Consider the following 15,377-nt stretch of genomic DNA (forward strand, 5'->3'; position numbering starts at 1 on the left):
CCAGACCAGCCAGCCAGACCAGCCTGCCAGCCAGCCAGCCCAGCCTGCCTGCCAGCCAGCCAGCCAGACCAGCCAGCCAGCCAGCCAGACCAGCCAGACCAGCCAGCCAGACCAGCCATCCACTCCCTCTTAAAGTGGATCAAATTAACCTCACAGCAGAAATGTTCTCCAATGACAACCAACCGATTATCTCAGTTCTGCTCTCACAAACAGAAACTATTCTTTCTCCAAGACACACGCACTCACTCACTTTCTTGTCTGACCTTGAAGTTTCTCGGAGAGATCCCACTGGGCACAGACCTCAGTTCAACGTCTAGTTTTGATTTACATTTGGTTGAGTTGTCAGCTAATGTGAATTCAACGTGAAATCAACCAAAAATGTCACCCTGTCAGTGGACTTAGGTTAAAAGTTGGGTGAAATTCCCTTACGTTGATTACTTTTTGCAAATACAATCAGTTTTCCACTTTGATTCAACATCATCACATTGAATGTTTTGGTTGAAATTACATGGAAACAACGTTGTTTCAACCAGTTTTTGCCCAGTCGGATTCTACCAGTTCTCCAGATTTGCAAGTAGATTACAGTAGGACTTAAATGCCAAGAGAAGCAAGACAGAGAAAAAATGAACAACACAGGACACAGAAAGACAGACGCGAAACACAACTTCTTTGACGGGATCCATTTATTTGAGTTGGTACAGTACTACAGTAGATGGTTTGTAGCAGAGGGACACATGAAGTTTGGTTCCTCACCAGAAAATGTCTTATGACCTATTCATATATGATGAAATCAATCAGATTGTAACTCCCAAAACACATACTCGACCAATGCTTTCACAATGAAATTAGACATCATCACTCCCTTAAGGCTGTGTCCCAGACAATGATATCTCTCCATTTACGTTATGAACACATCCCCAAGCAGGCTAAAGCATGGACAGAGTAGCTTTATACATCAAATGAAATGGCTTAATCACCAATAAATACAAGTATAAAAAAACACCTTGATAATAATTAGCATTATCAACAAAGAAATACCTGGATCATAAAAGATAGAAAGGGCATTCAACTTAAACCACCTTGGCAGTCCAGGTTCACCAACTGATGCCAAATCAAAATCAGAACCATGGCAACAGCCAAGAAAAAGAATGAGCCGTAACAAAAATAATACTTAAATAACATAATAATACTATTATTATTATTATTATTGTCTTAATACCATTATCCAGTCAAGTTTTCCTATGATTAGACTTTCTGCTACTAACGGATATGCACCAGTTAATTCCAGTTTGGCAGATAGAGTTTAATCAGATTCTTTCCTTTGTTTTTCCTGATATCACTCCCTTAGTTTAGGAATTCCCTGCTTTGGTACAGATGGGAGTCTTACCATGACTTATTTGGGGTCAAACAAGGGGTTGTCAACGTGATGGTACCTACAAGTATGTGTTTATCCCTGGCTTGCTATGTGTTAGCATTTTAGAGAGGTCACGGTCATAATAAGAAGCCATGGATTTCCCCTTTGGGGGGTGTCAATGGGCACCTCTTTCTTTGGAAGTGTACAAATGTACAAGGCCCTGTTCTCTGTGGTTGGGTCACCAGGCTCTATAACACAGTTGGTTCTCTATCTACGTGATGTAAGTTCACAGGTACAACACTGCAACATGACTGAACTCAGGTCAGCTGCTCTCACCTCTCAGGTGTACCAAAACAGAGGAAATATTCAGATCCCACTGACGTCCGATCAGTCCTCTGATCTCTTACGGCCAAACTCAGGGAAGAAATACTTTCTGCCATAACATAAAGCAATATAAAGTTTCTATATTTTGGAGAATCAAAAACAGAAGCGTAATGAAACAAAATACTAACATAGTATAATTTTATCACTGTAAATCCAGTTGACAATAAAAGGCAATACAAAGGGCAATAAAATACAATATAATACAGAACGGGTCTGTCGTTTCAATCAATACCCAGGACTTTGCACCAGAGGACCTTTGACAACATTCAACATGTTCATTCTGCTGCTTGGGGGTTGCTATAGTTTCCCATACACATGTTCTGATAATATATCGGAAGTATCAGTCACAGATCTGACGCCCCATCCCAGGGTTGAAATATGTGGCACACTAAGGCCATTCTAAACACGCCACACAAACACATTCCACAGAACACACTCAGCCTATGACACAACTTGCTTTAACAGCCTCTAGCGTTTGGCTTAAAGCAATTTCTTAACACTAAAGTACAAATATAACAAAACCCTGTCAGGCTATTATTGTTGTAAAATGAATTCATTTCCAAATGGGGTTTCCCATCTATGTTAAAAGTTCCAGGGGCACATACAGTACCCAATCCATTTCATCCCCTGAATCATTGAAGCTTCTTCTCATCTTTGGTTTAAAAAAAAAAATACTTAAAAAAACGTTCAATTTCCTTTCTTTTTACTCCGAACTCACTTTCTCTATGTCACTTTCACTAGTCTACATATCTGTTTCCTTCAACTCTTTCGCCCTTTCCAATAGGAAAGGCCTCTCAAATCTCATCATCACCAGGAACATTTCTCTTTCCCTCCAACACTTGTTTCCCACTCAAACCTCTACTACACTCTACCTCTCACTTTCACTCCACCATCATTTTTGCTCTCTGCTACACGCTACTTTCCTCTACTAGAAACAATAGCTGGCTAATTATGCTAAGTTGACATAATTGCCCTGTACACACAGCTGGAGGCCTGACAGCACACACACCACAGACCCCCCCCGCCAGGTGCCGATAACATCTCCCGCACCAACACGTCTCCAGCCATTGTCTGTGGAATGTGCTGTGTCATCAGAGCACTGAAACAAATCCTCCTGCTCAGCCCTGTGTGGAATGGGAGGGGGTGCCTGGCTATAGCATCCACAAATAACAACCTGAGCATTGTGTGGGTCTACACATGACATGTACACTCTTAGAAAAAATAAACGCTGCTATCTAGAACCTAAACGGGTTCTTCGGCTGTCCCCATAGGAGAACCCTTTGAAGAGCCCTTTTCGGTTCCAAAAGGGTTCTACTTAGAGCCCAAAAAAGTTTATCCTATGGGGACAGCTGAAGAACCAATTTGGAAAGCTTTTTTTCCTAGGAGTGTAGGGTTTCTTTGCCATTTCCAGCTGGTATGACTCTGTAGCCAAGTTATGCCAATTGAGAGAGAAGTCCTCAAGCCAGAGGCAACTCCAGCACTATAGACAGACAGACAAAACAACCACAGACATGGCTGTTTATTTGCCAAGGACATTCCAGGGCTATGAGAGGGCATCTGAGAGGGCATCTGAGCCATCTACCTTCACTAAGGTGAGCAGCTCCAGACCCCTCCAGCTCGCCTGGCCAGGCCGTGTGTTTAAACCAAATCCCCAAACTGCTGACACATCTATGGGGGAACAAATAAAACAAGAAAGCACTGCACGAAAAGGCTTGTTTAAGACTGTCATCTCTCTGGGCTTGGTTCTTGTTCCTGACAAAGTTTTTTGGGGCATGGAGACGGGACTGTTTCATCTCAACTGCTGTTTTAGGTCTGTGTGACCCCTGACCTGTGACTGTGTAAGGCTATAGGCTGCTGTGGGTTCCATTAAGGTCCTGGGTCTCTCTCACCACATTCACATGTATATGAATCAAAACAGCACAACTGGTGACAGGTTGGCCTGGCAACCATCTCTCTCCACTTTCAGGAAATGACATACATAATTGTATATGGATCAAAAAGGCACTTCCTACATATTCCCTAATACCGTATGCTAATTTACAGGACATGCGCTTTTATGGTGATATACATAGCTGCATGCTTTACATATGCGGCCATATTAATATATCATGTATACATGTTTCATTTTAATGGGTAACATAATAATTATATATGTCAGTTCCACACAAAGGGTTGGAGACAATGAGCTTTGGACTCTTCCAGTACTGCCAGAACCCACCAGTTTTCTATTCAACTAAAATCTACGCAAATATGAATAAATAATTAACATTGTCAGTTATTTTGGCGCAAGACCCTGGTTTGTTTTTTACAGGAAGTAAAAGATCACAAAAACATGTGCTCTGTGTGAGTTTTAAGGTGCTTTTTGAAACTCCAACTCAATTCATGGCTCGCTTCGAGAGCCAACCAGTTTCTGGTTGCTGCAATTGTGATTCTAACTTGCCTTTTGCTGAATATGTAAACATTTGAATACAGCAACGTCTACGGGTGGATGGAGGAGGCAGGCTGGGTGGCATTCTCTCGTGCCAGTGTTTTTTCTCTCTACATCGTTTGAAAACCCTGCTAACTGAATTTCCTTTGACTGAGAAGTGCATAATTGTGTATGTATGAGTGTGTGTATGATTTAGTTTCTAACAAGGATTCAATTCCCGGTAAGAAAATGATAACCTCCCAAAAAGTGTAGGCAGGCTATCCCAACAACACACTGGTCAATGGTTGTCAATGACATACACATTCATGTACATACACACCAACAGAGACAGATGTTATAGCCTCAGCCTGGCCAGCTGGCTGCCTCTTCTCTTCCCCCCGGGCCCTCCCAGGCTAGGTGAGGTTGCTGCTGATGTCCAGGGCTTGCTGGTACACCTGAGTCATGTCGTCCAGGTCCCCCAGTAGGGAGAAGCTGCCGTTATCCCCCGGGGACCCCAGCTCTCTGGGGGTCCGGCTGAACTTTGACCCGTGGAGCGGTGGGGCCGCCTGGAAGCCCTTGAAGCTGGCCAACTGCAGCAGGTTTTCGGCTGACACGCAGGCCCTGATGTTGGGGCGGTGTGGGGCGGTGGGGGGCCAGTCGGGGGACAAACTGGGGGACAGGACGTCGTCCTCCAACACCATGCTGGACGGACGGCTCTGGCTACGGGACAGGCCTGAGTCACCCCCCGAGGAAGGCTCCCCGAGAGCACCAGCTGAGGGAGGGCCGCTGTAGGTGGAATACTTCCCGTTACGCTTCAAGATGCCCTTCCTCCCCACCACTCTCCTAGGAGGGGAGCTGCAGGTGGTGACCAGGGACATGGTGGCGCCCCCTAGCAGCTCGGAGGACTCACTGCGCTCCGGGGAGGAGTAGTACCCTGATTCCCGTTGTTGGTTGTTCTTCAGGATGCCCTTCTTGGGAAGGGTGGGCACCATCTTAGCTGGCGAGCCCCCTGCCAGGGCAGGCTCCTCCTCCTCCTCCTCCTCCTCCTCCTCTCTGTCGGGGCTAGAGCAGCTTCCTTCTCCCTTGGCTGGCCTGAGCCCCATCATCGCTCCACCACTCCCCAGCTCCACCTCCTCCAGGCTGGGCGAGCGCTGCTCCTCTGTCACCCTGGTCTTGAGAATCCCCTTGGGCCTCTTCAGCCCTGGCTTGTCCCCCTCCCCTCCACCGTGGGGGCCATCACCCACTTCGTTCTCCTTCTTGGACTTCTTGGGACGCTGGCGGAGGACCAGGGGCAGCAGGGTGGTGGGTTTTCCTGGCCGGGGCTCGGTGCGGTTCTGCCAGTCAATGAAGCGGGCCAGCATGGGAGAGGAGGTGCCGTTGTCCCGCTGGGTCTCACAGTCGCACACGCTGCTCTTCCAGCCCCAGTTGACCCACCAGTGGTTGGCGATGTCTTCCACCGTGGCCCGCCGCTCTGGGTTCACCATCAACATCCATCGGATCAGACCGCGGGCATCTGGGAGGGGCAACAGGAGGGGAGCATAGATTGACAGTCTGTATATGAGCACAGCAGAAGGCATGTTTGAGCCGGGTTACACTTCAGTGTTTTATTGTTGCTACCGTATTATCTAATAATAGTTATATTATTAATTATTAATTACGGGCAACGTTAGTGGCCCCCGTCTTTACAGCGGAGAGAAATGTACTGTACATTTTAGAGTCACTTTTTGTGCAATTGTACACATTTTGCCATGGGGTGTAGAGAAAATGTGGCAGTTTTAAAGCAAGTTTGCTTAAATTCCACACATTTTGTTATGGGGCAGAAAGAAGACTTAGAAATTGTATAACTTTTTTAATGCAATTCTACTCATTTTGCCATGGGGCAGAGAGGAAAATGAGTTGTTTTACAGCCAATTTCATGCAATTCTACATATTTTTATTTAGGGTGGAGATGAATGCTTGGAGTTTTTAATATGATATCTGAGTGAGACTGACAATGAAAGATCAACGGGGCCCCCTGTATTTTACCCCTTTTTTCTCCCCAATTTCGTGGTATCCAATTGGTAGTTACAGTCTTGTCTCATCGCTGCAACTCCCGTACGGACTCGGGAGAGGCGAAGGTCGAGAGCCATGCGTCCTCCGAAACACAACCCAACCAAGCCGCACTGCTTCTTAACACAATGCACATCCAACCCGGAAGCCAGCCGCACCAATGTGTCAGAGGAAACACCGTACACCTGGCGACCTGGTCAGCGTGCACTTCGCCCGGCCCGCCACAGGAGTCGCTAGTGCACGATGAGACAAGGACATCCCTACCGGCCAAACACTCCCTAACCTGGACGACGCTGGGCCAATTGTGCGCCGCACCATGGGCCTCCCGGTCGCAGCCGGCTGCGACAGAGCCTGGACTCGAACCCAGAATCTCTGGTGGCACAGCTAGCACTGCGATGGAGTGCTTTAGACCACCGCGTCACCCGGGAGCCCGGCCGGTAATTTGACCATGATAACAAGTTTAGATAGCTGGCTGCTAAACTACTTTAGCAATCGAACAAATTTTAGCTGGCACGGGCTAATTGACTGACTATCAGTGACTGACATAACAAGAGAAGAACTGCTAATACACAACCACATTTGGAAATTGCACCATGTGTATTCTACTATTCTAACTCGCAACAGTAAGTTGAGGGGGGGATTGATCCGAGGGGCTTCAAAAGGGAGGCTGTGGGCCGCACTTAGACAGTGTACTTACTGTATACACTTAAAAAAGTGCTATCTAGAACCTAAAATGTTTCTTTGCTGGTCCCCATAAGAGAACCCTTTGAAGAACCCTTCTTGGTTCCAGTAAGAACCACTTTTTGGTGCCAGGTAGAAAACTCTTTTGGGTTCCACATAGAACCCTTTTCACAGAGGGTTCTACATGGAACCCAAAAGGGCTCTACCTGGAACCAAAAAGGGTTCTCCTATGGGGACAGCCATAGAATCCTTTTGGAACCCTTTTCTCTAAGAGTGTAGAGTAGAGGATGTATAGATAGAGGGAGACTAGAGCTTCGACTGTGCAGGTTGAGGGTTTTGTTCTGCACCTGAGGACTGGGTGGGCTCTCTGTACTCCCCATTGCTGATCTGGCGGATGAGGTTCTTGTGGTCTCCTCCATCGAACGGCATGGTACCATAGACCAGGGTGTACAGCAGCACGCCCAGAGCCCAGCTGTCCACCTACAGCAATACAAACACACGTGTCAATACACAGGTCTCTACACAGATCAGGATCAGGATCAGATAGACTGAACGTGAGAGATCCGTCAGTTAAATCGGTCACCGGAGACGCAGTTGAAAAGGATCGGAATCTCACATTTCCCTTTTCCAATTTCCAGTAACTGATAAATGAGGCTCTATGCCATTACTGAGTTAGCAACAGATTATCAAAACATTAACAAGGAGCGTACTGTGTCTGAACTGGAATGACGTAGCTATGGTGTAGCAACAGCTGAAACACTGTAAGCACCGCACAGCTATACCATATTGCTCTTGGCCCTACTTTCCTTCTCTATCCCCTCAGCCATAGAAACAGTGATAAACACCAGAGTGTGGAGTCGGGAGTGTGCCAGTTTGTTTCCATGTAGATAGAACTCTCCAGTTCTCCCTCTGTCTTACTTTCTGTCTCTGTCTGTGTGTCAGCCAGAAGCCTGCACTTTGTGACCACTAACCTAATGCAATGTGGCTTTCTTAGTAAATGGGTTATGTAAGACCAGTGTCTGGGGCATGGAGGGTGAAGGAGGGGGGGAGGAGGGGTGGAAGGTGGTTAATGAGTCCAGCAGAAATGCCAGAGCTGTGATATCCTGGCCCTGACAGATCTCAGGAGACACACTGCCAGCCACTGATTAGCCAGACGTCAGGCTTGGGAAGGGCAAGACTCCTGGAGGAATGTGGCTGGCTGTTGATGGCCAAGGGGTTATAGCCAGCCCAGCGCTGGGACTGAGGTCTGGGACTGACTGTCAGGGACTGACTGTCAGGACACAGGAAATTAGAAAGGGCATCTCCACACTGACTGGACTTCCTCTAGGGCCAAAGCCAGGAATGTCTCACCCTGGAACCGCTCCGTCATTGGTTCACTGACTGAGACCTCTCCTCTGTCATTGGTCGGCTGGCAGGGCCGCTGGGAGGGTGAGACAGGGCGAGTGCCATTGTTGTGTTCTGTTTTTGTGTTAGCTGTAATTTGTGGATTTTCCGCAACTAGGTTCTGCCATTTTAATTACAATCTCTGTTGGGTTTTTTGCACTGTGAATTATATAAAATTGAATGATTGGACTTTTCGGTCTAAAAATACGGCTTTATTTTATAATGCACAACTCTTCTTGCAATTCGGAAAACGCCCTGAAGAACAATTACTTTGGAATTAGTCAATAAATAGTTTGGGGCTATTTTGTCACTCTCTCTCCCTTTTTCTCAACCAAACAATTTCTCAGTCCCACCCATCCTTGGCAGTGAAGTTACTGGGCCCGTCTGTGTAACTCCTAAAGTCTGGAAGTTTAAAGTCTTCAAAGGGAGCTGAGACACCATCTGAGGCCTCCTACTGAGAGTTGCTGGGAGTAGTAACTGACTGGGGAGTAATCCCATCAAAGAGGAGACCTAATGCCTCTCTCTCTCTCTCTCTCTCTCTCTCTCTCTCTCTCTCTCTCTCTCTCTCTCTCTCTCTCTCTCTCTCTCTCTCTCTCTCTCTCTCTCTCTCTCTCTCTCCTCCCTCTCCCTCCCTCTCCCTCTCCCGCCCTCCCTACACCACTATCTCTCTATTAGCTCTGGGACTCCCACCCCACAGTGCCAGGTCCTAGAGATTAGAAATAACTTCTCCCAGGGACAAAAGAAAACCAGTCTCATTGTGTCCGTCTGTGACCTCTGACCTGTGTGGTGCCTAGTCCCTACCTCTGGGCCGTGGTAGGGTCTTCCGTTGACTATCTCCGGTGATGCGTAGAGCGGGCTGCCACAAAACGTCTGCAGCAGTTTGTCCTTATGGTAGAGGTTGGATAGCCCAAAGTCAGCAATCTGGTGGGGAAACGGAGACAGAACATCATAGTGGTTTGGTAAAACAGTATCACAAAGGTCGTTCAAAGTCTCATGGCACTGACAAGGTGACAGAAAGGATGCCTTCAAGCGCCGGCATATCTAAACTCTATTCAAAGTTACGGACTCTTAAACATTTACAGACTCTGTTCCAAGGTCACAAGCAAGGTTTGTAGAGCTGATTAAAAATGACTCTTTCTTACCTTAATGTTACAGTTTTCATCCAGTAGCACATTTTCCAGCTTCAGATCCCTGTGCACCACGCCGTTCTGTGAAAGACAAACAGTCCATCGGTTGGCTGTAGGTCGCTACAGTAGAGGGCCATTCGTTCGCCGTTCAATCTGCTTGCTGATGGTGTGGTGATTTACAGAGAACAAACTCCTGTGTTGCTCTCAGGGGAGAGAGTCAGAGCGGGCCAATTGGTCTAGTGCTGTTGAATTTCCCTGCCTCACACTCTATCGTAGTTGTGTTGACATCTGCAGAGATGTTCCCTCGAATGTGTCACAATATAAAAAAAAGAGCCTGTAATTACGGACCCAGATAAATCATGTTCTCACAACAGCTCCGGATTAAAAACAACTCTGTAGTTAGTGGCCCTTTCAAGGCAGGCACTAACATGTGGTACACACAGGGACAGGAAACACATGCAGCCATTCCAGATCTGGAAGTGATGGGGTGACTTCATTACAGCTGTGGCCGGGTTCTGTGTTGTGCTGTGCGTCTTCAATTGGTTAGCAGTGCCAGGGAACACTTGTTCACATGCTTCTGATTGGAGAGGGGGGAGTTGTCTCTAATCAGCCCTCTCACAGTGCACCTCCTTCCTGTGTCAGTCAACCACACTATATCACCCCACACAACGCTACCCCCCCCCCCAGTGTGGTTGCCACTCGTGACTCATCCCAATACGCTGTGATTGCTGTCTCCACTCCCCCTATCTATGCTGGGGAGATGACATCATCCTATCCCAGCTGCAGAGATGAGGACTATGGGGGGGGGTGATGGAGTGTCCCGGTTTGAGCTAAGGGGTGATCCAGGGACATGGAGACATGACCGCAGATGAGGACCCAGGGAACCACGGCAGAGACTGGGTCTGCTCAGCGCACTATGGGTGACACCGGCTTGCATTGAATCTGTCCTCGCGAACACCAATAGGCCAAGGAAAGCATAGCTAATACATCAGACTGTTTGACAATGTGAGGGACATATACGGTTATAGGCACACGGTTCTGATAATTCGCCTGCGTCTGATTAGCAGAAGTATGTGTGTGTGTGTGTGTGTGTGTGTGTGTGTGTTTCTCTACAGAATCTTACCTTATGACAGTGGTGCACAGCAGAGACTATCTGTCTAAAGAAGTGTCGTGTCTCTCTCTCGCTCAGGCGCCGGCGCTCACTGATGTAGTCGTACAGCTCGCCCTTACTGGCGTACTCCATCACGATCACGATCTTGTCCTTGTTCTCAAACACTGGAAGAGGCAGAAGCAGTGGAATGGACACAGTCAGCATGGACACACAGACAGATACCATGTGGTTTCACTCAGCGTGGACACACAGACAGATACCATCTGTTTCAGTCAGCATGGACACAGACAGATACCACCTGTTTCAGTCAGCATAGACAGATACCATCTGTTTCAGTCAGCATGGACACAGACAGATACCATCTGTTTCAGTCAGCATGGACACAGACAGATACCATCTGTTTCAGTCAGCATGGACACAGACAGATACCATCTGTTTCAGTCAGCATGGACACAGACAGATACCATCTGTTTCAGTCAGCATAGACAGATACCATCTGTTTCAGTCAGCATGGACACAGACAGATACCATCTGTTTCAGTCAGCATGGACACAGACAGATACCATCTGTTTCAGTCAGCATGGCACAGACAGATACCATCTGTTTCAGTCAGCATGGACACAGACAGATACCATCTGTTTCAGTCAGCATGGACAGACAGATACCATCTGTTTCAGTCAGCATGGACACAGACAGATACCATCTGTTTCAGTCAGCATGGACACAGACAGATACCATCTGTTTCAGTCAGCATAGACAGATACCATCTGTTTCAGTCAGCATGGACACAGACAGATACCATCTGTTTCAGTCAGCATGGACACAGACAGATACCATCTGTTTCAGTCAGCATGGACACAGACAGATACCATCTGTTTCAGTCAGCATGGACACAGACAGATACCATCTGTTTCAGTCAGCATGGACACAGACAGATACCATCTGTTTCAGTCAGCATGGACACAGACAGATACCATCTGTTTCAGTCAGCATGGACACACAGACATACACCATCTGTTTCACTCAGCATGGACACAGACAGATACCATCTGTTTCAGTCAGCATGGACACACAGACAGATACCATCTGTTTCAGTCAGCATGGACACAGACAGATACCATCTGTTTCAAAGCAGAGGTTTCATCACAAAACATTTGTGGAAAAATCTACTTCATCTTCTCAGTGGACATGTTGAATATCATCTAGATGAGAACCTCTGCCAGATTCACAGCAAACGGGTTGTGTTCAAACTCCAGAGCACGTTGCATCTCTGATTACATTACATCACCACCAACCCCACCTCATGTGTCTGGCTTGAGTCTTAACAACACTTCTGGGAGAGAGGGGGTGTTTTAGTAATCAGCCAAACGCCTTGGAGAGGAGAAGAGAGGAGAGGACCTAGGTGGAGAGGAGAGGAGAAGAGAGGAGAGAAGAGGACATGAGAATAGAGGAGAGGACATGAGAGGAGAGGAGAAGAGAAGAGAGGAGAGGACATGAGAATAGAGGAGAGGACATGAGAGGAGAGGAGAAGAGAAGAGAGGAGAGAAGAGGACATGAGAATAGAGGAGAGGACATGAGAGGAGAGGAGAAGAGAAGAGAGGAGAGAAGAGGACATGAGAGAGGACATAAGAGACTAGAAGAAACTAGTAGAGAAAGGAAGAAAAAGGAAGAGAAGGGAAGAAGTTAAATAGGAGATAAATACAGGATGGGGCCTAGTTAACAGAAGGTCCATAGTGTCTTCTTGCCTTGACCTGGACAGTAAATCATCAACTTCTCATCATGCCACTAACTTTCACCACACTCTCCCACATTCCAAGCCCCCACACTAAGCCCTATTCACATGGAGAAGAGATAGGAAGCCTCAACGCCCTACAGACTAGACACAGGACAACCTGTTCCACCACTATCTATCTAGCCTCCCATGTATCATTACGTCTACCGCCAGGGCATGTTGCCGTGCCAACAGCAGTGCACCATGTGAGGGATGAGAACTGTCAATGTATTTTCCCACACAACAGGGGCTCCAAGGGTGGAGACCTAGTCACCCATGAGCGAGCACCTTCACAGGCCCACCCCTCCCCCTCTTCTTCCCCCTCCTCTCCAGAGAATAATCCTGTGGTAAAAACATGTTGATGCTGATTGATGGTAACCCTCCCTGATTTTGGCTGTTCCGCCGGGCAGGGCAGGCAGCACGGAAACCGGGCCAGCTGTCCTGGGGGTCGGATCTGATTGGCTGACAAAGCTTCGACCCGGGACGACCCTTCCGGCGAGCCGTGGCAGGGGGTCCGTTTGAGAGCCAGCCCCCCAAGATTCACAGGGATAATTACCTGGTTTACATAACGGAGGCGTGTTATCCACGGCCCGCTGGGCTGGGTAGCGCTAGCTAGCTGCCCCCTCCGTCTGTCACTCATTGTTTCTTTGTTCCGCGGCCAGCAGGTCTCAGATCATACTAATTAGCATCTATTGTCCCACTGCCCTGGACTTTGCTTGGTCAGCTTAGGGCTAGGCCTCTGAGCTGTTAACATGAGAGTCACGCTAAATCGCTACTTCAGCGGAGAGCAGAGGACAGTGAAGTTACAAAGGACATTTACTTTGTGTGTTTGAATGTGTGTTGTCTGACAGAGGCCTTTAACATGGACATTTAGTGCTTTGTCATATTTCACAAGGAGGGCAATGTACGGTACTCATAATGCAGAGCTGTTTCCATTCAAACCGGAGAATGAGTAGGAGAAATCTCTCTCTTCTTAAAGTCCTGTCTTTTCTAAACCAGAGGGAGGTGCTTGTCACTGTCACAGCAGGCTTGTTTTACAGCCTTTAAGTTTGCTAGGGAACTAAACATGAAACACTACACAAATAGCCGTTGTGAATACCATTTAAACGGAATGGACCATATCGACTGCTTCAGGAAGACTTGTCTTGAAATTGTTCCTTTAAAATTGAGTTATGAGGTTATGAATTATGCTGGAAGTGACAAGCAAATGTGCTTTAATTGCTCGCAGGCCTGCTGATGGATGCAGAAAAATATATCTTTTCAAAAAAAAATCAATCAACGCTGCACATCTGGTTCAACTTTGTTCCACACAAGCAGTTAGCTGTTGACACGGGTGTTGCCGGATACACGTGTGTGTCTATACATTTGCAACGCTATTCTGGGCGGGGGCCAGCCCACAACAGTAAACAAGAGAAACACCAGAAACCAGGCAACCTCCAAAGAAACGACTGGCAGGGGTTGGTAGCAGACAGTGGGTCTGACTGCACGGCACACGCATAGGAGGGAGCAGCACCCCATCTCCTTATATGCTAGTTTATAGAAGTGTTCTCCTAATCAGCCTCTCAGACACACACGAACTAGGTTAAAAAACAATAACCACAACACTCACGGTCGACTGGCCCGTTCCCATGACAAATGTCTCTGTTTGACTTTTCGTCATCAACATGTGGGGTTTGGCAGACTTTGAACTCAATCAGAACAGTCATAGTCAAACGGTTTGGGCACTGTTGTTAGGCGATGTGGCACAACAGTTCTGACGTGGCAGAGAAAACTGTTTTTGAATGACTTGGGCTATAGAAATAGGTACTAGGCATTAGTCTGAGGTTGACTCATTGTTTAACTGCCCTTTGAAATGGCGGTTCATTTGTGGTTCAAACTTGGATTGGAAATGTAAGGTAATGTCAGCTGCATCAACATTCTCTGTTGATCACAATTCCCCTCTCAAACGGAGGTGTGGGGTCAAGTCAAAAGAGCGAATATGCAACACAAGACATGAGTGAAGCCTTTGTCTCTTGGAGGGGTGTCTAGTGGGACGGATATACTGTATGGATGTGGCTTTAGCGTGAGCTTAGGGCCTCTCCTCCCTGTGCATATCTGTGGAGCCAGGCTCAGGGCTAGCCTCTCTCTCTCTCTCTCTCTCTCTCTCTCTCTCTCTCTCTCTCTCTCTCTCTCCCATTCTCCCTCCTACTCTCCCTCCTACTCTCCTCAGTCTCAGTCTGGCTCCCAGCTGGAGATCTCTATAAGCACTAACAGATGTATGGCCCTGAGATCGCGGAAGACACAAGAGGAGACCTCTCAGATGTGGGAGAGAGAGGCAAAACCTCACGGACACACACACGTGCACGCACGTGTACACACACTCTCTGAAAGACACTGGGCTCAGACAGAGAAGAAAAAGAGGAATAACATCTCAAAACCGAGGTCCAGATTGTATTATGACATCTGCCTGCCATAACATGACAGTCCTAGAGCAGCACCAGGCAGGTGGAAGGAGGAAGAGATTGAAAGCTGTGTGTGTGTGTGTGAGCATGTGCATATAGACAGACACCCTACCTTCATAAATAGAGATGATGTGGGGGTGTTTCAGGGATGACATGATCTCGATCTCCCTGCGGATGTGAACCATGTCCTGCTCATCCTTGATCTTCTCCTTCCGGATGGACTTGATAGCCACCTGAGGACAGAGAGGACAGACATGTGTTCTGGTCAGTTGACGTGGACTAATGTGAGAGATTGTGATGATAAACCAACGCGGGTCAAACCGCGAGTGAACACAGCATATCACAGACACCTCGTTGCACGTACATCAGCAAAGACATTTGGACAGCCAGAATGCTTGATCCGTTGACCTTCGCAAAATACAGTATGTCTTACATAACATAATCTAAATGAACACTCTTTGACCCTCCTTCCCAGAGCCCCATAGTGACCCACCCGTTATGACCTCTGCTCTCCACTCAGCCTGTCAACACAGACAGGAGAGGCACTGAGACTCGGTCATCAGAGGCTCCTGCTGTGTAATTCCCCGTCTCTTTAGAGGAGAAAAGGAAGGTGCTCTCGGTGGAAAGAAACAGGGTTGGCGCGTGGTGCAGTAATGAGGACTCCTTTGT

At 47.5% G+C, this 15,377-nt stretch overlaps 1 protein-coding gene across 1 annotated transcript in view; it reads right to left on the reverse strand.

Annotated features, from left to right (window-relative positions):
- Nucleotides 1-665: 665 nt before the first annotated feature.
- nuak1b (NUAK family, SNF1-like kinase, 1b) overlaps nucleotides 666-15,377 on the reverse strand; it is a 29,351-nt gene continuing 14,639 nt past the window's right edge. Inside the window, exons 2-7 of the mRNA XM_014124468.2 lie at nucleotides 14,821-14,941; nucleotides 10,509-10,660; nucleotides 9,401-9,466; nucleotides 9,060-9,179; nucleotides 7,223-7,355; nucleotides 666-5,658 (exon numbers count right to left, since the gene is read on the reverse strand). Coding sequence (XP_013979943.1) covers nucleotides 4,559-5,658; nucleotides 7,223-7,355; nucleotides 9,060-9,179; nucleotides 9,401-9,466; nucleotides 10,509-10,660; nucleotides 14,821-14,941 — 1,692 coding nt within the window. The 3' untranslated portion in view covers nucleotides 666-4,558. The remainder of the gene's footprint in view (nucleotides 5,659-7,222; nucleotides 7,356-9,059; nucleotides 9,180-9,400; nucleotides 9,467-10,508; nucleotides 10,661-14,820; nucleotides 14,942-15,377) is intronic.

Source organism: Salmo salar, chromosome ssa10 (assembly GCF_905237065.1).
Source record: "Salmo salar chromosome ssa10, Ssal_v3.1, whole genome shotgun sequence".
Lineage (NCBI taxonomy): Eukaryota > Metazoa > Chordata > Actinopteri > Salmoniformes > Salmonidae > Salmo > Salmo salar.